This window comes from Schistocerca cancellata, chromosome 8 (genome assembly GCF_023864275.1).
Source record: "Schistocerca cancellata isolate TAMUIC-IGC-003103 chromosome 8, iqSchCanc2.1, whole genome shotgun sequence".
In the NCBI taxonomy this organism is placed as follows: domain Eukaryota; kingdom Metazoa; phylum Arthropoda; class Insecta; order Orthoptera; family Acrididae; genus Schistocerca; species Schistocerca cancellata.
In genome coordinates, this window is record NC_064633.1 from 311,952,637 (window position 1) to 311,978,862 (window position 26,226).

General features: G+C 44.9%; 1 protein-coding gene across 1 annotated transcript in view; it reads left to right on the forward strand.

The window, feature by feature from the left end:
* Positions 1 to 26,226, forward strand: part of LOC126094810 (ionotropic receptor 93a) — a 155,040-nt gene that overhangs the window by 48,284 nt on the left and 80,530 nt on the right. Inside the window, exon 5 of the mRNA XM_049909383.1 lies at positions 21,830 to 22,172. Coding sequence (XP_049765340.1) covers positions 21,830 to 22,172 — 343 coding nt within the window. The remainder of the gene's footprint in view (positions 1 to 21,829; positions 22,173 to 26,226) is intronic.

Sequence of the window (26,226 nt, forward strand, 5' to 3'; positions counted from 1 at the left end):
TAGAAAACAACACCTAATTACACTCGGCTGCGCGCCTCTGTTTCGCTAACGCATCGCTACGAGTCACGTACGCCCCACACAGCGGTTGCGCCAGTGGGCCCCTTCTTCCTGTAACTTGCGACATGCAAACCACTGAGTTTAGCTTTCCAGCGGGTCAACGGCCCTGTGGCCTCCATTCCATTTCGCAACCGCTGGTCAGCGTAACTCACTGCAATCTGGCCCGCACCTGGCTGTAACTTGTGCTCAGAATATCGCACAAAACTACCTTTCCCTATCCTAAACGGTGGTGCCGCTACAGTCTTGAAAAACGACGGCCATCGCCGAGATCGATATCACGAATTAGCGTCCTTAGTCTTCTTCTTCTTTCCTTTATCACATAATGCATCGAAGGAACCTCGATGGGCAGGCAATCCCGCGACCTCCTGCATATCACATACCCGCCATCCTTAGCGTCGCATGTTGTACCAGCTTCGCCTTGACTCAGTGGACGGCCGTCTGGCGTTCTGGTGTAGGTGGTTGAGGTAACAGTTCCCGGAGGGCCAAAAAGTAAAACTCAGTGGTCGTGGGCTGCCATCGAGAAACCTCCTTCCCATAACCTATTAACGTCCTCCGTAAAGCAGGCTTCACGCACTCCATCCACCACTGTACAACAGAACCGTAAGAATTTCGTCGACGGAGGCAGCCATGTCACCCGTCCTCCACCATGCATCGGCATTCTGCATCACGCAGGTGGAGACGTTCATCGTCCAATTACTCCTCCGTCTCCATACCTGATTGCTATCAAGGTTAACTGTACAAATATATGCCTCGTGGTCTGTAGACGCGGTTGGCCAGATTTATGCGTCTACTGTCGACATCGCTAACGCCCTTCAAACGTAGATCCGATTCAAACGGCTCGCGGAGTGGCTCGTAAAAAATGTATATCCTGGTTGATTGCGATACTTCAGGTCCCATGTACCGACTAATTCCATCCTGTTGACCAGCTCCAGAAGTTCTTGGCTAGGAGTATAGTTAGGATGTTGGTCCCTTCTATCGAGCACACAGTTAAAATCTCCGCCGAGTATGCAAGCATCGTATCGTCCCCGGAACAATGGTGTAACCTCATGGGCGTAAAAATTTTCCCTGTCCCTTCTCTTATCCAAGCCTGATGGTGCGTATATATTGGTCAAACGTATTCCACCTACGGTCACGGCCGTACCACGGGCAGAAGGCAAATTACTTCATCTGCACGTATCCTTTCCTTCAATAGTATCGCAGTGCCAACGCCTCTCTCATCACACGGGGTACAGTAAATATCGTAACCGTGAAAGTCCGAGGAGACAAGCACCCGCACTTCCTGTAATAGAGCTATGTCTAAATGTGCAGCCTTTATCATGCCACTGAGAATTTTGATTTTTACCGGCGTCCCAGTGCTATTGATGTTAACAGACCCTATCCGATAAGCTTGTTGCATGGCTGTCAATATAGATAGGGAACGTTACGGTCGCTAATTCTTCCGTACACAGGCTGCTTTCTTTCTAACTTCCTCCACTGTCCTCCCATATGGTCTTCCGTTATTCGGTGCACTCTTCCGGTCTTACACCGGGAGAGTGTGTGGGAGTAGTTCCTCCTGCATCATCTGTTCCCCACGGGGTGGGTCTTCTGACGAGTCCCCTAGCGTCCCATCGTTGTCGTGCGTTGTGGGCGCCGTAGCCTGTTGCCGTCGATCGAATTCCTCCACTGTTTCTGGAGCATCGTCGTCGGAAGGTCGTGTCGCCGTCCCACTGGCCACCCTTGCATAAACGCTAGGCAGTTCTTCTGTATCCATGGTCGTCTGCTCTCTACCCGAAAACGCATCGGAATTGCTTGCTGGATCAGTTTGGTCGTTCTCCACCGAGAGACGGCCTTCTTACGGCGTTTTGGTGATCGCTGTTTTCGTTGCGAGCCTCGGAATCAGAGGTCAGCATAGTTCATGGTTGCTCGTGGGGGACGTCGGGATCGTGCGCCGTCTAATTACCGACGTCTGTAAGTCCTTATCTGAAGGGGCCGCAAGCGGCACCGAAGAGAGGGCGACCTGTGACTGCTCCAGGCGGTCCAGCACAACGTCGTCCTTCCGTGGCTCGCCACGATCTGCCTCTGTCTGTACGTTCCGGTACGTTTCAGTCTCGCAGTCTACGTCATCGCGTAATGAGGCGACATAGATCATGGGGAGCACAGTCCGATGCGATGTGAGTGGTGAATCATCCCGTGGAAGCTGTAACAACCTTCGCTGAGTACATTCAGAACGGATGTGTCCCTCCTTTCCACACCCACCAGAGCACGTCCTTGGTTGTCCGTCATTCGTCTGACTTCATTGAGGATAGGATACGTTGTGAAACTCGTCCATTTTTCAGCCACATATCTCAACATGAATATTATTCAATATTTTTATTAACACTCTCTGTTACATAGAGAAATACTACATTTATTAGTTAAGTTGATTACAACGTTTTTTATAAATACAAAAATTAAAATATTGCATAATTTCTTTGACAGTTATTATATCTCACAAGAGACTTCCATTCAAATTGCGCACCTATGGAGTATCGCTTCAGTTGTGCGACTGGATTAGTGATTTCTTATCACAAAGGTTACAGTACGTAGTAATCGACGGAAAATCGTCGAGTAAAACATAAATGATACTCGGCGCTTCCCAACGAACTGTTATAGATCCTCTGCTGTTGCTATGTAAACGATATAGCAGACGATTTAAGTAGCCCTCTTAGATTTTCTGCAAATGATGCTGTCATTTACCGTCTAGTAAAGTCATCAGAAGATTAAAACCAATTGCAGAATAACTTAGACACGATATCTGTATGGTGCGAGAAGTGGCAATTTTCTTTCAATAAGGAGAAGAGTTATGTCATCCACATTAGTATGGAAACAAATCCGTTCAATTTCGGTTACATGATAAATCATACAAATTTAAAGGCTGTCAGATCAACTAAATAACTAAGAATTACAATTACGAAAAACTTACAGTGAAACTATCACATAGATAAAGTTGTGGTGAAGGCAAACGAAAGACTGAACTTTATTGACGGGACACTTAGAAGATGCAAGAGGTCTACGAGACTGCCAACACTACGCTTGCTCGTCTTCGGGTAAAGTATTGCAGTGCGGTATGGGATGCTTATCAGACGGGACTGACGGAGGACATGCAAAAAGTCCAAAGAAAGGCAGCTCGTTTTGTATTATAGCGAAACAGCAGAGAAAGTGTCAAGGATATGACATGCGAGTTGGGGTGGAAATCGTGAAAATAAAAGAGTTTTGCGTTGCGGTGACCTCTTTTTATGAAATTTCAATCACAAAATTTCCCCTCCAAATGCGAAAATACACTCCTGGAAATTGAAATAAGAACACCGTGAATTCATTGTCCCAGGAAGGGGAAACTTTATTGACACATTCCTAGGGTCAGATACATCACATGATCACACTGACAGAACCACAGGCACATAGACACAGGCAACAGAGCATGCACAATGTCGGCACTAGTACAGTGTATATCCACCTTTCGCAGCAATGCAGGCTGCTATTCTCCCATGGAGATGATCGTAGAGATACTGGATGTAGTCCTGTGGAACGGCTTGCCATGCCATTTCCACCTGGCGCCTCAGTTGGACCAGCGTACTTGCTGGACGTGCAGACCGCGTGAGACGACGCTTCATCCAGTCCCAAACATGCTCAATGGGGGACAGATCCGGAGATCTTGCTGGCCAGGGTAGTTGACTTACACCTTCTAGAGCACGTTGGGTGGCACGGGATACATGCGGACGTGCATTGTCCTGTTGGAACAGCAAGTTCCCTTGCCGGTCTAGGAATGGTAGAACGATGGGTTCGATGACGGTTTGGATGTACCGTGCACTATTCAGTGTCCCCTCGACGATCACCAGTGGTGTACGGCCAGTGTAGGAGATCGCTCCCCACACCATGATGCCGGGTGTTGGCCCTGTGTGCCTCGGTCGTATGCAGTCCTAATTGTGGCGCTCACCTGCACGGCGCCAAACACGCATACGACCATCATTGGCACCAAGGCAGAAGCGACTCTCATCGCTGAAGACGACACGTCTCCATTCGTCCCTCCATTCACGCCTGTCGCGACACCACTGGAGGCGGGCTGCACGATGTTGGGGCGTGAGCGGAAGACGGCCTAACGGTGTGCGGGACCGTAGCCCAGCTTCATGGAGACGGTTGCGAATCGTCCTCGCCGATACCCCAGGAGCAACAGTGTCCCTAATTTGCTGGGAAGTGGCGGTGTGGTCCCCTACGGCACTGCGTAGGATCCTACGGTCTTGGCGTGCATCCGTGCGTCGCTGCGGTCCGGTCCCAGGTCGACGGGCACGTGCACCTTCCGCCGACCACTGGCGACAACATCGATGTACTGTGAAGACCTCACGCCCCACGTGTTGAGCAATTCGGCGGTACGTCCACCCGGCCTCCCGCATGCCCACTATACGCCCTCGCTCAAAGTCCGTCAACTGCACATACGGTTCACGTCCACGCTGTCGCGGCATGCTACCAGTGTTAAAGACTGCGATGGAGCTCCGTATGCCACGGCAAACTGGCTGACACTGACGGCGGCAGTGCACAAATGCTGCGCAGCTAGCGCCATTCGACGGCCAACACCGCGGTTCCTGGTGTTTCCGCTGTGCCGTGCGTGTGATCATTGCTTGTACAGCCCTCTCGCAGTGTCCGGAGCAAGTATGGTGGTCAGACACACCGGTGTCAATGTGTTCTTTTTTCCATTTCCAGGAGTGTATTTTATTAACGCCAACCTACATGGGGCGAAATGACCATGAAAATAAAATAAGAGAAATCAGAGCTTATACAGAAAGATTTAAGTGTTCATTTATCCTACGTACTTGCTGTTAGAGATTGGAACGGTAGAAAAATAGTCTGAAGGTGGTTCGAAGAACCCTCTGCCAGACACGTAAATGTTAATTGCAGAACAGTGAAGTAAATGTAAATTAATACAGAATTTTGAAAAGTTCTCCGGTATTCAGACGGGTTGTGTCGTCTACAAAGTGCATCACCAACACCTGAAAATTGCAAAAGTCGACTTGCCGAAATACACTGAAGCGCCAACGAAACTGGTATTGGCATGCATATTCAAATAAAGAGTCATTTAAACAGGCAGAATACGGTGCAGCGGTCGGCAACGCCTATATAAGACAAGTGTCTGGCGCAGTTGTTGACCGGTTACTGCTGCAGCTATCAAGATTTATGAGAGTTTGAACGCCGTGTTATAGTCGGCGCACGAGCGATGGGACACAGCATTTCCAAGGTAGCGATGAATGTGGATTTTCCTGTACGACCATTTCATGAGTGTACCTTGAATATCACCAATCCGGTAAAACATCAAATCTCCGACATCGCTGCGGCCGGAAAAAGATCCTGCAAGAACGGGACCAACGTCGACTGAAGAGAATCGTTCAGCGTGGCAGAAGTGCAGACTGCTCCAGATTTCAATGCTGGGCCATCAACAAGTGTCAGCGTGCGAACCGTTCAATGAAACATCATCGATATGGGCTTTCGGAGCCGAAGGCCCACTCGTGTACCCTTGATGACTGCACAACGCAAAGCTTTTCGCCTCGCCTGGTCCCGTCAACACCGACATTGGACTGTTAACGGCTGAAAACTTGTTGCCTGGCCGGAGGAGACCCGTTTCAAATTGTATCGAGTGGTTGGACCTGTACCGGTGTGGAGACAACCTCATGAATCCATGGACCCTGTATGTCAGCAGGGAACTGTTCAAGCTGGTGGAGGTTCTGTAATGGTTTGGGGCGTGTGCAGTTGGATTGATATGGGACCCCTGATACCTCTAGATAAGACTCTGACAGGTGAGGCATACATAAGCAACCTCTCTGATCACCTGCATCCGTTCATGTCCATTATGCATTCCGACGGACTTGGGCAATTCCAGCAGGACAATGCGACACCCCACACACCCTTCAAACACTTCCGCTGGCCACCAAGCTTCCCAGACATGAACATTATTGAGCATATCTGTGATAGCTTGCAATGTACTGTTGAGAAGAGATCTTCACCCCTTCGTACTCTTACGGATTTATGGAGGGCCCTGCAGGATTCATGGTATCAGTTCCCTTCAGAACTACTTCAGACATTAGTCGAGTCCATGCCACGTCGTGTTCCGGCATTCTGCGTGCTCGCGGTGGCCCTACACGATGTTAGGCAGGTGTGCCAGTTTCTTTGGCTCTTCAGTGTATATGCCTTTTAGATGATTGCACTCGGTTACATAATCGAGAACTATTCAAGATTTTCTTACGCCGCGAAAACCTAAACCACGCATCTAATACAGAGTTTGTTTTGCAAACGGTGACTCAAATTTATACATTTTGAAATTATATAGAATTGCAGATTTTATAAAAGTCTTTTATAAATGGTTGTACAGGTCATTTTTGCTAGTTGGCCAATACAATCCTTTCATTATTACGCTTCTGAGTAATATGTTTTTCTGTCTGTCTAAGTTTTAATATTTGGTCCACAGTTTGGTTAACTCCAGTGGACGGACACAGGGCGTCGTTGGTTACTTTGACAAATGGTAGTAAGCCTTCGGTTTCCTGTGTCCTGCTAACATCGCTGTGAAATCAGGAGAGATCTATGATCTGATGGCCAATCTTTGGAGCAAAGTTGGAAAATTTCCTCTTGCAGTAATTCCTTTTGCAGCCTACAGCCATTCTTTTTCCCATTCAAATCTTTCCTGATAAACAATGTCCCTTTCTGGGTGAAACTGTACTCCCTGACGACGAACAGCTTTGGACCATTTGGTTAATGAAAGAGAATCCACATGAAGCTGGTAACTGCAACAACAGCCTCCGAGTGCCAAAGAAGACCAGCCATTTTTGTAGTACTCATAACAGTTCCCCATCTGCACTTAGAAGCAACAAACAACCGTGGCAATAGAGAGATACGAATCACCTTATGTCTGCGAAAGGAACAGCTAATGTGTTCGTTAGCTTTTTGTCATACCATCCCAGACTGCCTCGGCTCCTGATTCTCGCACACATAGCCGCTGTTGAACTACAATTTTCTTTAACTCTCGAACTATTTATAACGTATCGGTCGTGTTCTATTTGTTGATTTGGCTAATTAATTAATGAGTGCAAAAGTTGGCCACAGAAAAACAAACATTTTTCCCGAATCGTTTGTGATCGTCGTTGAAACGCGTGCAGCGGAAGTTCAGAGCAGAGGTTAGCGTGCAGCTGGAAATCGATGGAGGCCTCCAACGCCACCGCTTTATAAAAATCGTGACCGCTGTCTAGACAAGCGTTCGGCTGTATGCCAAGGACTGAAGATGGCTATCTGTAGGACGCACCGACGCACAGCAGCACCTTTGTTGCCTAAACATAAACACAATTACTTTGCGTTTCAAATATTGTTCTTTTATTATCTTTTAGTTGCATATATCTTATTTGCTCTGTTGGAAATAAGTGCAACTGACAGACACAGACTAAATCGTTTTCCCAGTGAGCGCTGTGTGTAAACTTCGATAGTGCGCATCTATCATTAACTTATTATTTATTTATTTACATGCTCCGCCACCCAGATTACATCTTCAACGCTTTCGTTTATAAATTGGCCTTCCCAGAACAGCACATAATAATTTTTAGTCTTTTGTTTCTAAATTTCCGTTCACTTTTGTCCATTTAAATCGATCCCTGTCAGGTAGTAGTCTTGTCTGACCTGCAATGACGAGCCAGAACATTACCACCACTGACCGCTGCGATATTGAATGTCACCTGCTGACGTTACCGGTACTTGTCGCAGTAAGGAAAGTATATAAACGGAGCAGAGGTGAATGGAGAATGATTCTAGCAACGATAAGGGCCGCAAATGGGAAAATTCACTGACGCAAGTACACTACTGGTCATTAAAATTGCTACACCACGAAGATGATGTGCTACAGACGCGAAATTTAACCGATAGGAAGACGATGCTGTGATATGCAAATGATTAGCTTCTCAGAGCATTCGCAAAGGTTGGCGCCAGTGACGACACCTACAACGTGCTGACATGAGGAAACTTTCCAACCGATTTCTCATACACAAACAGCAGTTGACCGGCGTAGCCTGGTGAAACATTGTTGTGATGCCTCGTGTAAGGAGGAGAAATGCGTACCATCACGTTTGCGACTTGGATAAAGGTCGGATTGTAGCCTATCACGATTGAGGTTTATTGTATAGCGACGTTGCTGCTCGCGTTGGTCGAGATCCAATGACTGTTAGCAGAATATGGAATCGGTGGGTTCAGGAGGGCAATATGGAACGCCGTGCAGGATCCCAAAGGCCTCGTATCGCTAGCAGTCAAGATGACAGGCATCTTATCCGCATGGCTGTAAAGGATCGTGCAGCCATGTCTCGATCCTAGAGTTAACAGATGGAGACGTTTGCAAAACAACAACGATCTGCACGAACACTTCGACGACGTTTGCAGCAGTATGGACTATCAGCTCGGAGACCATGACTGCGGTTACCCTTGACGCTGCATCACAGACAGGAGCGCCTGCGATGGTGTATTCAACGATGAACCTGGGTGCACGAATGCAAAACGTCATTTTTTCGGATGAATCCAGGTTCTGTTTACAGCATCATGATGGTCGCATCCGTGTTTGGCGACATCGCGGTGAACGCACATTGGAAGCGTGTATTCGTCATCGCCATACTGGCGTATCACCCGGCGAGATGGTATGGGGTACAATTGGTTACACGTCTCGGTCACCTCTTGTTCGCATTGACGGCACTTTGAACAGTGGACGTTACATTTCAGATGTGTTAAGACCCGTGGCTCTACCCTTTATTCGATCCCTGCGAAACCCTACATTTCAGCAGGATAATGCACGACCGCGTGTTGCAGGTCCTGTACGGGCCTTTCTGGATACAGAAAATGTTCGACTGCTGCCCTGGCCAGCACATTCTCCAGGTCTCTCACCAATTGTAAACGTCTGGTCAATGGTGGCCGAGCAACTGGCTCGTCACAATACGCCAGTCAGTACTCTTGATGAACTGTGGTATTGTGTTGAAGCTGCATGGGCAGCTGTACCTGTGCACGCCATCCGAGCTCTGTTTGACTCAATGCCCAGGCGTATCAAGGCTGTTATTACGATCAGAGGTGGTTGTTCTGGGTACTGATTTCTCAGGATGTATGCACCCAAATTGCGTGAAAATGTGATCACATGTCAGTTCTATTATAATATATTTGTCCAGTGAATACAAGTTTATCATCCACATTTCTTCTTTGTGTAGCAATTTTAATGGCCAGTAGTGTATCTTTGACGAAGGGAAAAATGTTATGGCCCGGTGCCTGGGAACGAGCATCTCGGAAAGCTAAGGTGGTCAGACTATCGCTTGCTCCTGTTACGAAGATTTATGTAAAATGGCAGACGGAAGGTGAAAAGGTGTTGGACGTCCACGCCTCTTTATAGAATGTGGAGGTCGAAGGCTTCTCCACTCTGTAATGCAGTATAGATGCGGTCTGCACAGATCTGACGAAAGAGTACAGTGCTGATGCAGGTAGAAGTGTTTGAGAGCACACAGTTCAGGACGTCCTGCTGACCATAGGACTCTACAGTGGGCGATCCCTAAATCTTTTCATGTCAACCCACCGACATCATCAGTAATGGTTGCAGTGGACAGAACACCGAGTTTGGACCGTGGATCAATGGAAACATGTCACCCAGTCGGATGAATCACTTATCCTGTTACTCCAATCGGTGGTCTTGTCCAGATACACCGCCATCCATGCGAACAGCTGTTCAAAACGCACTGGGCTGCTGCGTTCTGCCTGGATGAAGACTTCGCATCCGCGGCTGCAACCAGTTCGAGGCAGTGGGACTTTGCCACTGCAATTGTCACTATGGTTTGATCACCTCTGTGACTGTTAGATGTGCTCGAGCTTCGGCCTTCACCTAGTGAAGGCCCATACCAAGTGACAGCAAAATACCGCCTTGTGCGAAGCGCCTGAGTATCGTCTCCCTGGCTGTACATGGTACCCTCTTCCTGGCTGTATACTGTGCTGCTAGCTTGGGTCCTGGGCTTCCACCTTCATGACATTCGCCACTCGCAATTTGCTGTTTGCACATGCCTAAGTACACATGCACTTGTCTGATCTACAATGACGAGCCAGAACATTACGACCACTGACCGCTGCGATATTGAATGTCACCTGCTGGCGTTACCGGAACTTGTCGCAGCAAGGAAAGTATGTAAACGGAGCAGAGGCGAATGGGGAATGAAGAGCGGTGAGGTGGGCCACATGAGTTACTGGTTTGCACGTGCAGGCTCCTGATTCAACTACCTGCACTACATCGCTGTTGGAGTCCTGACTAGAGATGGGCAAGTTGTACATCCTTGGGAACTAGATTACTGTTGATCGTTCTTTCTTGGGAACCGTTTATTTTTACTCGTTCACCGTTCACTGTGCTTGGTATATGGTTCTTATGAAAAACTGAAAATTAGTAGTGTAGGTGACTGAAGATGGAACGTGCCAAGAGGGGGCACATGCCTTCCCCCTGGAGTACAGAGTTTTTATTCATAACAGTATTCTCACACACTTGTAATTTTCGTGATTCTGCAAAACATCTCGTTTAACCAACTGTACCGTTATGCGGCTGATCTCAGTGAAATAATATAAGGTGGCGCACGAAAAACCGGCCCCGAGTACAGACTGCTCGCCAATTACGCACGATTTGTTGACCGCTACGAGCACCGTAGATAAACATGAAATAATTAGGTAGTGAAGAAATAACAAATAAGCTAATGCAAACAACTTCGAAACAATAGATGACGATTGGTAAGCGACAATGAGCAGTCTAGTACAAATCGCGGGTTTCATTCGGTTGTAAGTCGGTCTGCCTTCCATAACAATGAACATGCTCTTTTACCTTGTGTCAAAAAAGACGGAAAATTGCCACTAGTGTGTGCCGTGCCGACGTCGTTTCCATGTGTAACAACAAAAAAATCTTGCCCTTTCACAAGTATTTCTTCTGCTGTTTATCGAAATAGTGAAGTAAGCTGATACGCCGTTTTGTTACCTGAAAAGTTGGATGTATTACATACCACATAATTTTTATGTCACTTACGTAATTATAAAATACATTTTAATTACCAGTCGTGGACGCTGAAAAGAATATGAAAAAAACCAGAAGTTCAGAGTTGAAACAAGGATTAAAACAGATCTAGAATGGGCGTTCGAAGCGAAAGAAAAGAACAACAACTCGATACTGAACTATGAGCAGTCGGCAGTGGAACTGCGACGAGTAGCCACGCGAAGGAGGACGAGTCCGGCCGAGCGAGACCGAGACCGAGACAGACGGGAACGTGACCGAGACTGGAACGAGACCGGCCGACGTACTGTTCGGGAACGAGACTGACCGTTTCCCGTTCCCGGGAACTATAAGTAGAAAGCTGCGACCGAAGTGATCTATGAAAGACCGTTCCTTAGAATTCGTTCCTCGGTCGTTCCGTTCATCTTGGTGAACCGTTCCTTTGGACCCGTTAGTTCGCGAACGACCCATCTCTAGTCCTGACCTGCGCTACACCAGCTTGATGCTTCCACATTCCTTGTCGCAGTTGAGTGTGCAATTAAGCACATTTTCTGCTGTGTTGGCGAAAATCCATACTGTAAAATGCCGAGTAGTAAATATGTTTCCAGACAATGTTGTTTAACTGCCGCCTTTGCGTATAGCATCTGCCCTCACCAGCCCCCAAGCTCGGCCTCCTGCACCTATAGTGCTATCACCTTACCTGATCAGCCTCCACACTCACTGATCTGAGGGGTGACGGCTATGGTGCTACTGAAGCAAGCTGGCAGACATGCTATGGGCAACATCACCAGGGCTCTACCATGGTACTCGTTGAACTAATCGAAGACACCACGGCAGCGGTGGTCTATATAAACATAATTGCGAATCGGCTGGATTCTGTCATGGTAGATGTCTTTCCTGCTGGCCATGGTATCTTTCTATAGAATAACTTGTTCTTATCACAGGACCAAAACTGTGCTACAGTGGTTTCGGAGCTTGATCTCTTGGGCACCAAATTCGCTTGATATGAATTCGATGGATGACAGTTAGGACGCTATCGGGTGCCAGCTCCGCACCCACAAAGCACAAGATTGTAATCTATGAGAAGTGTAGTGACCTGTGTGTAGGTAGCTGATGCGTCATACCTCTGGAAACCAACCGAGGATCTGTCGAACCAGAGCTACATAGAATTGTTGCTGTATTGCGTTCCAGAGATGGTCATAATATTCTGTCTCATTGGATATATTTCACCACAGTAAACCAAAGCAAATAAATAAACACCTAAACTACAGTTGAACCGTAACAGTGATTCCTGCATTAGATTTTTGGCTTTGCAGTTTGATTTGTCTGAAACAGAATCCCCAATATTTCACTGGATTATGTTGACAGCCTTGTTAAAAGCCAGTCATCTTTAGCAACACATTAACAAGATTTTTTTTTAGTAGGAGCAAAGTGAATTACTATACTTTGTTATGGTTTCATGAAGTACAAAATCTCACTACCATCTAACAAAAATAGCCACTGTCACTCCAGAAACTTAGGGAAATCTGGACATTGTATTCTAGGCAAAAGATCTGTACAGTAATTGTACTGCTGACAACTCAATATGCTGTATCTATGGAGATCAACAGTGGCACAAGAGTCCATGGAAGCTACACCACTCTGGAGGATGTTGGAACTCAATGTATGACATCACCAGTAGCGCTGTAGGGCTGGTCATGATGTTCCATGTGGACTGTGACTCTCGTAACTCAGTTCCTACAAAGCATGCAACGAAAACTTGTTGCAGCCTTGTCTTGGTACTGCCAGAGTTCTACTCCGCCAGTTAGAACTTTACGACAGACCTCGCTCTTCACTAATACTGCAGACAGGCAATCTCTGGAATGTCAGTGACTTCTTGTGCTGGTGCTGTTGATAGCTGGCATACAAGAGCGCCAGTACACGCATGTATACTCAGTAAACCACTCTGAAGTGAGAAGCATAGGTTATTTCACTTTGTACCAGATATAAAGGTAGTTACTTGTTCATTTCACGTATGGAGTGCAGGAAGAATAACTCCTTAATGCTAATGTGCTCACAGTAATTTGTCAATAATGTTTTCACTGTATCTATTAGGATGATACGTAAAGAGTCTGTAGTATATTATTAAAGTAGCTGACAAGAATTTCTCAAGTATTCGTTTTGCCAATTTTCTATTAGAAACGAGACCTTATATTTTGGAAAGGGTGATGGAAATACATACACCTAAGAAAAAATCAAGGTAAATTGTCCGTTGGATCGATAACAACCTACAAAAACAAACATACATCATACTTTGGACATTTCTTGACACATTGCAAGTAATTGGAAATAGTTATAATTATTAAATTAATTTTGAACATTAAAATAAACAAATTGTAAATGTGGGGTATTCCTTACCCCTTAGGGTAATGACATGCATGCTGTGGGGTAACAACATGCAAAACAAACATTACATAAAAATGGACAATATACATTATTTTTATTAGTTTATTAATTACATATACTAAACAATACATTAATGAACAAAATAATTACGTTCTGTAATAATTTATTGTAATCATTTTTATTTTTATAGGCATGAAAAGAGTTCATTTTCTTGTACAGCAAACATCACACTTGTACTCTTTTGGACTGTTCCAGATTCTACATTCTTCATGGCTGCATCTACTTCACGAAACAGATCTATAAAATAGTTATTCATCTTTCTCACACTCTCCACAAACTAGACAGACATCCTCTGAAAACGCCATTGGATCAGCATCAGCCATTTCATTGTCTACACAAATGACCTTTAAGTCGAGATTTAGGTCATCTTTGCTGCTTCTTTCATTTTCTAGTTTATTGTAAGGCGTCTGCTTCTTCTTTTAGCCTTTTTGAAGTTATAGAACTGTACGTTTATCTTCTTCGTCTTTAAGTTTTCTTTTCTTGTTTTCTTCAAGTTTCTTTCTCATAGCTTCTTTTTCTTTCCTTTTTGAGAGCTCCAGTTGCAATTGTTCCTTGTCTGGGGTTGCTGTAAGGATCAGTGATTTCCGTTACGCTTTCCATTAGCTCGTTTTGTCTTGGGAATAACTTTTTTTGGTTTTGGAATAGGTGATGTGTCAGCTGAACTAACGCGCTTGACACCTGAACTTTCAGTTGATTTTGTTGAGGCCTCTTACACCAAAGTGGAACCTGTTCCTCTGCTGATGATTTCAGAAAACAGTTCTTGACTCCTTTCTGGGAAAGCTGGTTTCTTTGTAGAAGCAACCACCTCATTTCCATTTGTTGCATTCGGGAGGTCTTCAAGGCCAATGTCTCTGAAGGTCTCACATTGTTCTAAACGAATACATTAAAATTTGTGTGGATTGAAAGGACAAATGCCACATGTCTTAAGCCCCAAATGTTATTTGTCCATATTAACAAGTTTCATATATGCGTTATTAAAAGGTTCAGCTAATTTATAAGGTGTCATTTTTTCATACACCCTTGACTTCATATACAATTCATACCGTTCATTTAAGGCTGATTTCAAAGTAGAAAATAGTGGAACATCTAGTGGTTGAAGCTTCTGAGAAGAGTGTGGAGGTATGGTTTAGAAAATTCAGAAATATCACGCGGAATGTGGCTGCAGGGATTATCTAAAATCAGCAGCACTGGGTCACCAAGAGTCTATTTTACATTCTTCTGGAAATGCTGGATCCATTCGAGAAATAATGACTCATTGCATGACTCATTGGACCAGTCATTGATGGAACAACCACTTATTGCTCCAACTGGTTCGCCTTTACTTAAGAGATTTTATTATCGAGGGTGAAATGCCACATACTTGAAGAGTCACGTGCCGATACCCCAAAGTGAATTCAGTCACTAGCCTAAGCAGAAATCGTGTCCTAGTTCAAATATCGAGAAAAATCTACAATTAAAGGGGAGGTTGCATCTAGGACCAGTAGTTGATATGCATCACCTACCACCTACCTACAGCTGATAAAAATTACATCAAACACATTGAAAACAAACCTCACTTGACTACTGCCACAACACAACTTGAAAATGGCGACCTGAGTGGTGCTTAATTTTTACGCCTGCCAGCAGAGCGCAGTAACAATCGGGAAAACCCCGTGCCATTCAGACTTTGTGATTCAGCCTGCATGTGATTGCATGCATGTATGTATTTCCCCGCCCTTCACTATTCCTGCAGTGGGCTCGGAATGTGATGATCACGGTTGAAAGCTGTCAAAAGCGCTGCCAGGTGTCAGGGATTACCTTAAGCCGACTCTACTGTAGAAGTGTCTTAGTAGTAAAGAATAAATGTATTAAATCTTTTAGCAGGATGTGGCATTCTTTCACGCATCTGAGTGTTTTTGGAACCATAGTTCTTGAACTATGTGTCGTAGAATCATGTATGTGTGTAGGTATATTCAACGGCATATATGTATTCTGTGCGAAATCTGTTGTGAATAGAGTTGACAGTAAAGAAGTAATAAATGTAAACCTCGTGCATGATGCGGCAGTTTTTAATACATTGGTTGTTTATGACGTCACATCTCCTGAACTATGATAAGTAGGTGATTCTTACCCCCACAGCGATTGTTACCTGATAATAAGGGATGTGTGTACCAAGTTTGGTTGAAATTGGTTCAAAGGTTTAGGAGGAGATGTGGAATATACAGACATACATTTTTATAATATGTATGGCTGTGGAACAGATAATAGTACATATATTACACGATCTTCAATACTATACAAAAACATTCCTCGTGAATCAGTCTATCTGTTAAATAACTGTCTCAAAATCTGCACACTAGTTCATGAGATTAGAAACCACACACAGACAGAAAAAAGCGTCGTGGGACTTTAATTTAGTAACATTTGTAAATCACGGATGTAAGAAACCGCCTTTCCACGTAATTGGAACTCATTTCTAACTGCCAAAAATCCATAAATCATTCTTTTAAAAGTATTAGTGGTTTGTCAAGTGAAGTGAACGCGTTTGACTGGGTACAACTGAAAAATTTGATACAAGTGATGTGCCTATTTCAATACACTATCTGTTCAGAAGTATCCGGACACCTAATACTGGAAATTAATATGATGGCTTGAACTCTGCCGGGAACAATTTCACTGAGGTGTCTGAATGTCTATGGAGGAATGGCAGACCATATTTCTTCAAAATACGAAACCAAAGAAGATAGTGATGGACATTTTGAGTTATTCGAAAGATGTTCCAGTGGGTTACAGAAGTGTTACTGTCGACAAGCCGTTGCCTCACAGATGGTGCTTTGACAGAGGGCATTTTCATGTTGATATAAACAGTCATTGTCTCTGAGCTATTGCTCTACCGTACGCTGTGCACACTGCTGTGAAATGTGGTCATATCCTTCTGCATTTAGCGTTTCCTTAAGCTCAATAAGGAGACCGCGCCATATATACCAAAAACACTCCAATACTGTAACGCCACTGTACTTCACTGTTGGGACTACACACGATGGCATTAAACCTTTCATCAGGTTGCCACAGTGTATGACGTAACTCCAAATAACTCGTTTGTTTCCATCCAACGGCCAGTGGCGCCTCTCTTTACACCATTTCAAGCATCACTTAGCACTGACAACAAAAATGTGTGGCCTATGAAGAGCTGCTCATTCTTTCTCGCTCCCTACGCTCAGTAGCTGAACTGAGCTCATGAGTGATTCCTCTGATGTCATTAAGTTTTTTACAACCTGCTTCCACAATGCTCGACGGTCCCCGTTCGTAAGTACATGAGGTCTGCGTGGCTTTCGCATTTCCTCTTCACAATCACATCACCAACAGTCCAGTTGGGCAGCTTTAGAAGGACTGAAATGTTCCTGATAGATTTGCTTCTTAGGTGACGTCCAGTGACTAGTCAACGTTCGAATTCACTGAGTTCTCCTGAACAACCCATTCTACTGCTACTGCTTTTCTACCGACGGCGTAGTGTCTGGATGTCTGTATTCGTTTCTTTGAAGCACCACTTGGCTTTGCCCATCAGACTTCCAGAATGGCTTCATGAAAAATCGAAGTGATTATGTATCTGAATGATGGTGTGCTTGTATATTTTCTGCAGTCTGTTGTAGCCTAAACTGTGTGTTGAGTTTGGCTAAGGGTCTCTTATCTGAAGCATTGGGAATAATCTATACCTAACTGACGAATGATATGGTGGGTGAAGTGCAAGCCTTTCCATACAGGTTTTCAGACTTCTTCTTTATGCACGTGGAGATGGATGATTCGCCTAACAGCTCCCTAATTGAGTGTTTGCCGTGTACCAGTCTGCGTCTGCGGTTATACGGAGGATTTTACTTTGCAATGATTGTAGCTTCTTCAGATGTGTGGTTGCTGCCACAGACTATACATCTGATCCATACAGAATCGATTTCAAGATAAATATCACCTGCAGCATAAGCTTCGTATCTACCGACGATCTCCATCCTTTAGTAGGATTTAAAATTGACAAAAGACAACTCAACCCTTGATTCCTGCTCCTATCCTTCTTTTATACTAGCGAATCATCTGCTAATGACACCTGGAGGCAAATTCCATGTCATATAGGGGTCCCCATATACTTTTCATCAGACAGTGTACGTATTAGCTGTCCACTGAAAAATTCATCTAGATCTATATACTTACTTCGCGAGCCATCCTGCGGTGCATAGCGGAGGGCACCGTGTACCACTACTAGTCATTTCCCTTCCTCTTTCACTAGCAAACAGAGCGAGGGGAAATGATTCTCTATACGACTCTGTACGAGACCTAAATTCTCTTACCTTATCTTCGTGAAATCTATATTGGCGGCAGTAGAATTGTTCTGCATTAACGGACATTTTCCGCAGTTTGCGATAGCTGCCATTCATCACATGCACTAGAAATTTCGGCTATGTCATCTTGTATCCTACAGTCACTCAACGCTACACCTTCCGACACACCACAGCAACATCAGCAAACATCCCCAGATTGCTGCTTATCCAGTCTACCAGATAAATCTTGTATATAAAAAATCACAGCGGTCCTATCACACTTCCCTCGGGCACACCTATCAATACTCTTTGCCTCTGATGAACACTCTTCGTCGAGGGCAAGTTAATGGGCTCTGTTACTTAAGAAGTCATTGAGCCACTTACATATCTGGCAACCTTTTCCGTATGCTCGTACCTTCGTAAACAGTCTGCAGTGGGGCACCGTGTCAAATGCTTTTCGGAAATCTAGGAACTTCGAATCTGCTCGTTGTCCTTTATCCGTATTTCGTAGGATATCAAGTGAGAAGAGGGCAAGCTGAGTTTCGCGCGAACGATGCTTTCCAACACCGTGGTTACTCGTGGACAGAAGCGTTTCCGTCTCAAGGAAATTTACTATATTCGAACAGAGAATCTGTTCAAGAATTCTGCATTAAAACGATGTTAAGGATATTGGTCTGTAATTCCGTAGTCCGTCCTTTCACCCTTCTTACACGTAGGTGCCACCAGCGCTTTCTTCCAGCCGCTTGCAGCTTTGCTTCGGACGAAAGATTGGGGATAAATGCAAACTGAGTACTCTTTATAAAAACCAAATTGGGGTTCCATCCGGACATGGCGACATATTTGCTTTCAACTCTTTCAGTTGTTTCTCTATGACAGGGATGGCTACTACTATGTCCTCCATAGACGAGTCTCTGCGATGGTCAAACGACGGTATGTTTCTACAATTCTCCTGCATGAACGTGAAATTTAGTCTTCCGCTTTCCTTTTGCTATCTTCTACTGCCACACCAGACTGGCTAACGATAAACTGGAGAGAAGCTTTAGACCTTCTTGGCGATTCAGCCGAAGAAGCCCATACAAAATAGTTAGATCTATGTCTTGTACTAATATAAGGGCCACGCACTATATTATTAACTCGAAGACTTTATTTTTTATTGTAAGTCTTAATGCGACAGTCCGAACACTGTAATCTAAACAGCCTTCGCATTAATGCGCCCCGGAAGGAACTCGTGTACCTGGGGGTTTTGGAGAAGAGTCTATTAGGCTGTTCCAGTTTGAGTATCTGCTCGCCAGCAGCCGCGATGGTGGGCAAGGATGAGGAAAGAGCTGAGGCACTCAGGTAGCCGGGCTGTAGCGCCCGCGACAGTGCAAGTCCTGTTATCATACCCCCCGACAGGGATGGGCAAGTAGTTTACGCATGCATGCGCAGAATGCATGCAATATACCATTCTGCCAGATAACCTGTACTAGCTCAGCAACACTTCTCCGTGACGTCACTGTGACATGTCCATACCAAGTTCTGACTGTAAGGGACTTCTGTCGACTTTCGTGGTCGTATTGAATTCTGAGTAGTGGAAGAAGCTACATTTGATAGGTACTAAACTATTCCGATATACTATGAGTATGCTCCCCTCCATCCGAACAGGCCTCGGAAGGCCCAATGGGACCGACCGACCGCCGTGTCATCCTCAGAACATGATGCGGATACGGAGAGGCATGTGGTCAGCACACAGCTCTCTGTGTCGTTGGCAGCTTTCGTGATCGGTGCCGCTACTCCCCAATCAAGTAGCTCTTCAAGTGGCCTCACAAGGTCTGAGTGTACCCCACTTGCCAACAGCGCTCGGCAGACCCGTATGGTCACCCATCCAAGAGCTAGACAAGCCCTGCACCGCTTAGCTGCTGTGATCTGACGAGAGCCGGTGTTGCCATAGTGGTAAGGCCGTTGGCACCCTATGAATATAGGCTGCTTTACATAAGAACTGCTGTTAGTATGATTCGTTATAATTAAATATAAGCTGAACACGTAGTGGCAGATGAAGTCTTCAGAAAGCTTAAATTTAAAGTTAAGTGACACACTGCAAGAGTCTACGATCGTGTAGTGGTTAGAGTGTCGGGATACGAAAATGAATCTAGGTGGTGCGTTGGTTTGCGTCCTGCTACATTTAAATTTTTTGCCTTCGCTTTTTTAGAAGGTTCTGAGATCTTATCAATTTAAGAAAGTATGTTCTATAATATTTGATGCTGTGTACAGATAATATTTGATAGCTGTGTACTATAATATTTGATGCTGTGTACTCTCTCCTAGGAGTGAGTTGTCAGTAATTTATGTTATGCATGAAACACGCAAATGCCAGTAAGTGTTCGCAATACGTTGATCATCTGGTAAAACAATGTAAGTACTACTAAAATTAAAAAAAAAACACAGAAAGGACTGATATATTTGAAAAGGATTTAAAAGGTGACTTAGACGTATATGATGTATAAAAGAAAATTTAAAAGCTGGTTATTTAGGAGACCTCTTTTCCGAAGAAGAATATCTTACAGGAATGTAGCTGCATTTGTTTTTCCTCGTTGTTTCAGTTACTTTAAAAAATGCAGAGGAAAGAGTTCATTATTATCGCAGTGAAATGTAATTTTTCGCACAAATTAGAACACACTTCACGCAACCAACATACTTTTACCATTGGGGAAGTCCCCAGCTAAGTACTTTTTGTAGTACATAATAACGGTATGTAAATAACGAGTATGAAGATGGCAAGTTCTCACTTCCAGAGAAAGAAAAGGCAAGAATAGTTTCCAAAATTGCAATGAATGTACCAACTTAGGATACGAGTTTGCTGCTCATACTCGTGAGCAAGAATGGCTACCACAGTCACAACGATACTCCACATTAACAATCTTTTTACGGTTCCAGAAGAGTGTTATGGTAATACTACATTTATCGTTCTGGCACGTGCATAATTTTGTATATGTAGCGAGACAAAATTACGTTACTTATATGGTCCTCAAATGAATGAACAAATCAATTAAAAATGGTTGAAATGGCTCTAAGCACTATGGGACTCAACATCTGAGGTCATTAGTCCCGTAGACCTATAACTACTTAAATCTAACTAACCTAAGGAAATTATACACACATCCATGCCCGAGGCAGGATTCGAACCTGCGACCGTAGCAGCAGCGCGGTTCCGGACTGAAGTGCCTAGAACCGCTCGTCCACAGCGGCCGGCCAAATCAATTAAAACGTAGTCAATAAACAGGTAAAATCGAATAAGATGAGGGAAGATATGACATATTCTCTGGTACGCAGTCAATAAATCCGTTTCATTTTTCTAGCACTAATGAGGCACACACACACGATGATTGTGTATTTGCAAGCCATTTCTGAAAAGAATCTACCTTTGTTATTTCAGAATAAAAACTGTCTTGGTTGCGAAATTATTTAATGTCAGTGACGCGTTTCACCCTCTTGGGGCATCATCGGCTTTGTAAAAATAGCTGGATATAAAACCCATCCGTCATCAATCCGTATAAAGTGGAATACGGACGCAACAGCAACCGAATACGTAATCTATCCGTCCTAAAAAGGTGAACTTTGTTATCCACACATTACTTTCATGCTTGGAAATAATTAGGTACTGAAGACAGCAACGAGCTTCATTATTTCAGATCGATGGTGCCTACACGGGAGGGAAATTATGAGACTCTAGGCTCACTGCTGTGATACCTCTTTGTAAACGCAAGATGGATGACAGTTCTACGGGGGACTCACCTCGCTCAGACTCGATACGTCCACGAAATTCGATAGACGTCCCAGATTGGGCATGTACACGTCGTAGTGAGGTCACGGAGAAGTGCTACCGAAGTGAATCTAGCGTCTTCCAGCTGCACCCGCCTGCGAGGGAGGTCCCCGGTGTCCTTTTCCGCTGGGGCAGGGTTGGATCAAGCTATCCATTAGTTTTTGTGAGAAACTGCTGCTGTGGAAGGGTGCCTAACGGAACCGTTCCGGCGTGTGACAGCAGGTGGACGTGGCGGTCGGCTACCTGCCGCAGTTCTCGCAGCACGCCAAGCTGGTGCAGCACTCGGAGAGCCTGGCCGAGGCACCCTGGGTGTTCCTGATGAAGCGGCCGCTGGTATCGGCGTCGGGCACGGGCCTGCTGGCGCCGTTCGACGCCACCGTCTGGTACCTAGTGCTGGCCTCCGTGGTGCTGATGGGGCCCGCCATCTACTTCATCATCCTGGTGCGCGTGCGCCTCTGCGCCGGCTCGGCGCGCCTCACGCGCATCTTCCCGCTCAGCTCGTGCGTCTGGTTCGTCTACGGCGCCCTCATGAAGCAGGGCTCCACCCTCATGCCTGTCACAGGTACTGCCAATCGCTACTCTGAGCCGTTTTATTCCTTAACCCCTTCACGCGCTCCTGGAAGTATACCTGCCACTGACTTAATAACTACACTGGCCGGCCGCGGTGGTCTAGCGGTTCTGGCGCTGCAGTCCGGAACCGCGGGACTGCTGCGGTCGCAGGTTCGAATCCTGCTTCGGGCATGGGTGTGTGTGATGTCCTTAGGTTGGTTAGGTTTAAGTAGTTCTAAGTTCTAGGGGACTTATGACCTAAGATGTTGAGTCCCATAGTGCTCAGAGCCATTTGAACCATTTTTAACTACACTGTGTTCTCACAAGGGAACCTCCCCATCGCACCCCCCCCCCCTCAGATTTAGTTATAAGTTGGCGCAGTGGATAGGCCTTGAAGAACTGAACACAGATCAATCGAGAAAACAGGAAGAAGTTGTGTGGAACTATGAAAAAATAAGCAAAATATACAAAGTGAGTAGTCCATGCGCAAGATAGGCAACATCAGGGATAGTCTGAGCTCAGGAGCGCCGTGGTCCCGTGGTTAGCGTGAGCAGCTGCGGAACGGGAGGTCCTTGGTTCAAATCTGCCGGCACGGTAGCTCAGCGTGTTCGGTCAGATGGTTTAGCTACCCTCTTTAATAAAAAAACCTGAGTGAACGGTTCAACGGACAACCTGAACGGATATCATGAGACGTCCGCCCCGATCATATACAACGAACAAAATGAGATCAACAAAGAATTTTAAAAAAAAATCTTCCCTCGAGTGAGAAGTTTAATTTTTTATTTTCAGACACTTATTATCTGTCCGTCCGTCCGATACGAGGTAACAGCGCCGTAGTATGGGGACGTTAAAAACGTATGTTTTGACAGAGCACAGGGAAAACTGTGCGACTGTGAAACTGTTGCATTCATTTGTTGCAGTTTATGTGACAAACTCTTATGTTTTCATCACTTTTTTGGGAGTGATTATCACATCCACAAGAAAACCTAAATCGGGCAAGGTAGAAGAATCTTTTTACCCATTCGCCAAGTGTACAAGTTAGGTGGCTCGACAACATATTCCTGTCATGTGACGCACATGCCGTCACCAGTGTCGTATAGAATATGTCAGACGTGTTTTCCTGTTGAGTAATCGGTTGACCTATGACCTTGCGATCAAATGTTTTCGGTTCCCATTGGAGAGGCACGTGCTTTCGTCTACTAATCGCACGGTTTTGCAGTGCGGTCGCAAAACACAGACACTAAACTTATTACAGTGAACAGAGACTTCAATGAACGAACGGACAGATTATATCTTTGCGAAAATAAAGAAAGGGAAGACTTGAACCCAGGACCTATCCTTCCGCAGCTGCTCACGCTAACCACGGGACCACGGCGCTCCTGAGTTCACACTATCCTTGACGTTGCTTATCTTGCGCATTTTTAAATTATGTATTTAAGAAATATTAGTTTGTATATTTTGCTTATTTTTTTTCATAGTTCCACACAACTTCTTCCTGTTTTCTCGACTGATCTGTATTCAGCTCTTCAAGGCCTATCCACTGTGCCAACTTATAACTAAATCTGAGGGGGGGGGGGCGATGGGGAGGTCCCCTTGTCAGTAAACCTTCTTACTAGTTCCAGACCTACATAGAGAGCAAGTGGCCCCTGGTGATATCGGCACTGAGGGCGAAGGATGCAACGTTTTACCTGTCTTGTGTTTGCTGTGGCTGAAGCAGTGCACATGGTACTGTTGTAAACCAATTTTAACGCTCTCATCATCTGCTCCGGGGGCAGGTAGACAAACAGTAGGTCTTGATATTACTTCAGTACACCCTTTGTCGGTTCATTTTATGAAATTTGATACCGATAAACGAATCATGTAGTACCTCAGTCTGCGGCCATAATTTACGTAATAGACTATCAAACTAATTTTAGTTCCCTACATTTTGATTGATGGGACATTTAAGAGTCCGTTCTCCTCAGTCAGCCTATAACATACCTGAAAAATGAATTAAGCAATCATCGTAAATATTTTTGTCCGTGTTTTATTGATTCTTGGACAACATTTTATGATTTTATTAAGAAACTCAGTCATCAGTAAGCCCCCAGTCCGAGGAGTTAAAGTTGCTCTGTCCAGAATGAGGTGTTTCCATAACAGAAGTGCTGCAGTCTACAAATCTTATCAGAAATTTTTAAAAAAATCATTTTCTTAATGTATAGGATATTGTGGAGTTACAGCACAGTTGTTTGAAATTTGAAAAAATTAATAAAATGGCGGAAACAAAGATGTAGTTTTGTCGTGTTTCTTTGGTCACTTTTTTTGCAGTAACCAATGAATAAATTAAAAACAAAATTAGCCTATTACTCCTTCTAGATATGGCCGAGGAGTGAATCAGCAAAATTTCAAAAATATGTTTTCATTAGTATGCTCACGGTCCATTCCGTCAGTCAGCTTGAAATACGCTGAGTCACTGTGCCTAGCCAACCAGGTGACTTGCCTGATCGCCTTGTACGTGTGATGCCTGTATTACTATAACCTCGAGACGAAAGAACAACTTTTGTAGTGGAAACATGTGGATTCAGCACTGTCGAAAAAGATTGAATGTCAACACATCTTCGTTTTTGGGACTGCCGTGGTGCGGTGCAGTTAGATGAACTGTCATTGGATCATAATAATCGAACTCTCCTAACGAGATTACTGGAGGCTGATGGGACGAAGTGTCGCAGTAACTTGTTCAAGATTCTGTGTCCGCTGTACGACAACGCCCCAACTCATCTGCACAGGACATGCGGTCACACATGCTGCTTCCTTGGGCTATCAAATTTTACCTCACCCTCCTGTATTCCTCATGACATGGCACCGTATTTTCCCTCTTGCCTCAGATGAAGAAACCATTATGAGGTAGTCATTTCAAGGATGTTGAAGTGATTTTCGACTGGAATATGCAGATTCGTTGAGCCAAGGTCTCTCTCAGTCATCCGTTCTCGGGATATACGTGCCTCTCTGAGTGGTGAATATGTAGAGGACTACCACCATCACCAGTTTTATTGGACTCAGCTCGATTTTTTCTAGGTGACAGTTAAAACTTCGTGACTATGTCTCCCCTGTACCGTAATATACACAATGGATGTATGAGTACAGGTTGTAGATAAATGGTTGACATCCATATGTTTGAGTAAGGTCGTGCGTCGTGCTCCGACACCTAACGTTAAGGCGACCGGTTGCGAAAAGTGGGAAATCCGGGTTCGCGTCCCGTCCGGTACACATTTCCATTGTCGTCATACCATTATATAGCTGATAGTTGCCATATTCGCAACTGCGAATAAAGTTCATGTAAAATATTTTCTGTTCTATCGATACCTATTTCTAGTGGGTTGTCTTTGTGGAGTTCAGGAAATTGTATTTTGGCTCGAATTTCACTATATGGAACTATTACTTCATTTAATGAAAAACGTCGTAGAACTCGGCCGTTTATTTGTCGAAATTTCATATCGAGAGTATTACTGCTGACAGACTTCATTTCATGAACCGCTGAATATCATCTGTTCAAATGGGTCAAATGGCTCTGAGCACTATGGGACTTAACATCTGAGGTCATCAGTCCTTTAGAACTTAGAACTGCTTAAACCTAACTAACCTAAGGACATCACACATATCCATGCCCGAGGCAGAATTCGAACCTGAGACCGTAGCAGTCACGCGGTTCCGGACTGATGCTCCTAGAACAGCTCGGCCACCGCGGCCGGCTATCATCTGTGAACAAAGGATTATTCATTGCTTGTTTGGCAAATCTCCAACATTCAAGAAAATTGGCAACGTAATTTGGTAAAATATTGCCCCTACTATCATTCAGTGCGAGGTTAAGCGGAATTATTTCACCAATGTTCAAATGTGTGTGAATTCCTAAGGGACCAAACTGCTGAGGTCATCGGTCCCTAGACTTACGCACTACTTAAACTAGCGTAAACTAACTTATGCTAAGAACAACACACACACACATGCCCTAGGGAGGATTCGAACCTCCGGTGGGAGGGGCGGCGCAACCCGTGCATAGCGCCTCAATCCGTGCGGCTATTTCACCAATG